Source organism: Mauremys mutica, chromosome 3 (assembly GCF_020497125.1).
Source record: "Mauremys mutica isolate MM-2020 ecotype Southern chromosome 3, ASM2049712v1, whole genome shotgun sequence".
Taxonomy (NCBI): Eukaryota; Metazoa; Chordata; order Testudines; family Geoemydidae; genus Mauremys; species Mauremys mutica.
Window position 1 is genome coordinate 39280651 of NC_059074.1, and position 2338 is coordinate 39282988.

Consider the following 2338-nt stretch of genomic DNA (forward strand, 5'->3'; position numbering starts at 1 on the left):
TGTGAAAGTGAGTTTGGTGGTCTCATCCTGTTTTTTTTAATGATATATCCACATCAAACATCTGATACAATGAGCAGTCTCTCCTCAAAAGGATAGCAAAGCTGCAGCTGGGAAGGAGTGATGTGCATTCGAAGAGTTTGAGTTGGAATTGGTGCAGAGTGTGCACGTAATCTTCATGGACAGCATCAGTGCTTTGTGTACTATAGCAGTACAGGAGAGATTTCAAAGGGAGAACACATGGGAAATAGAATAATTTCATTTTTTTCACTACTGTGCTTTACAAGGGAAGTGAACATTCTTATTCAAAGGATAGGAATATATACTATGAATTAACCACTCAATCAGCAATTGGCAGAATGCAGAATCCTTGCTGAGGCCAGTTTTAATTTGGGGTTGCCCAGAATCAAGACAATGGAGTGTAGAGAAGGATAGGCGCCAATTATAATTGTAGACACTATAATTCTCCATTCATCACTGACATAGGCTAGTGTTCCAATTGATAATGTTAAAGCCATATAATAAATATTGTAGAGGATGAAAAAGGACACCACAGATTTAAGTGCACGCACATGAGCATCCACAGTGGGGTTCCTGAAACTCAGATTAAGGTCTGAATTAAGGCTCATTTTCCTGATGTGTCTCCAAAGGGATATGATTAACAAAGCAGATGAAGTAATAAATAGAATAATGGGGGACATAGATCCTATGCCATGTATCAGAAAAGTGAACACTGCCTGGTTCTTGTTGTTGTCTGAAATCGTGTCATTTCTTGATAGCCAATCTGTGGAATTGTGGGAAGATACAAAAGAGTCATACGTGAACACTGTAAAAGCAACTGTGGTAACCAAGCAGTACAGCACAGAGCCCAAAAGCAACCATGGCACCAGTTTGGAGAGTCTCAGTTTTAACCAGCTGAAAAGGGACTGGTTGAAAGTGGCAATCTTCACACAGTAGAACACAGAAAGGCAGCTTGCAAAACAGAGACTCACTTGATTTATAAACATCCAAATAACTCCATAAGGTCTTGATATTTCATTCATATGAAAGAAATCTGGATATAATTTATATAAGAAATTGTCTGATGACACAAAGAGTTGTAGGCAAAATCTGGAGAAGGCCAGACTGGTTATTATCTTATCATAGGAAGTCAGTTTTCTGCTTTTGACCCAGTCGATACAATTTAAGGCAACAATATATCCATTTGCAACAACTCCTGCTGATAATTCCATTGCTGAGATGATCAGATAAAAAATAACAGCAGGAGCTAAAGATTTTTTCATCCTTAATTCTTAGTTTGTAGCTCACTACTCCTGACTTTTCAGAAGATTTGGTTTATAGACATCAGGTCAGAAGACTTAGTTTAGAAGACTGCTCATGTCCGGCTCATGGATATACAAAATTAGACCTTTTAGTACAAGATCAAAAGCAGGATGAAAATTGAGTTTCACCTGTCCATTTATAGCCAGGCCATTTCATGAAGATTCAAATCTGGCAACTATCCTATTACTACATGTCTAGTTCATGGAAAAGATATTTGCATGTCTCTTCCCAGAATGCCCTGTTAGTGACTAATCAAATTATTATTTAAATAAACTTAAAACATAATCCTTTATTTGAATATGCAATATGCTTTCCAAAATAAGGATTAAGTAGAACCTTAGTGGTACATAGTGAGCTGTGGCAATGCACTAGCTAATATTATACACATATACTAGTTTTAGCAATGGTCAATTGAAATCATAGATCTGTTTAGATAATTTTCACAAGATATTCAGGCAAATGTGCAGAAAGGGGCCTGATTTTATTAACATCTTTGGAATTCCTGCACTGATTTTTTTTGTCTTGCAAGCCCATTTGTCACCATTTGTGTAATAAAATGACAGATCCCTCAAAAAAATTTCAAGTAGTTCTGATGAGATCCCACTTGGTGTGTTTGCTGTGTGCAGGTTTAGTAAAAAGGAGATCAATACAACAAAAAGCATGTAAAGAACAGTGGCAAAGAGGGAGAATGCAATTGCCTTGAAACTTGGAGTTCTAATCTCTGCCCATTTGCTGAAGTAGCAGTGGGGATTGGTCTCCCTTCTGTCTTGACATAGTTTCCTTTTCATTCCCTTCCATTCATTGGGAGCTGGTTAAAGGGGAGACTGCAGAGGGTAGTACTGAAGGGGGAACTGTCGGGTTGGAGGGGGGTTACCAGTGGAGTTCCTCAAGGTTCGGTTTTGGGTCCGATTTTATTCAATCTATTTATTGCTGACCTGGGAACCAAGAGTAGGAGTGGGCTGATAAAGTTTGCGGATGACACCAAGTTGGGAGGTATTGCCAATTCGGAAAAGGATCG

The 2338-nt window shown here is 38.5% G+C and overlaps 1 protein-coding gene across 1 annotated transcript; it reads right to left on the minus strand.

Annotated features, from left to right (window-relative positions):
* Positions 1-341: 341 nt before the first annotated feature.
* Positions 342-1229, minus strand: LOC123366175 (taste receptor type 2 member 7-like). Its single transcript, XM_045009355.1, has one exon. It carries the CDS (start codon positions 1227-1229, stop codon positions 342-344), a length of 888 nt encoding a protein of 295 aa, XP_044865290.1.
* Positions 1230-2338: the final 1109 nt, after the last annotated feature.

Coding starts and splice junctions, on each gene's coding strand:
- LOC123366175 (XM_045009355.1), bottom strand. CDS start 1,229: ATGGAATTATCAGCAGGAGTTGTTGCAAATGGATATATTGTTGCCTTA.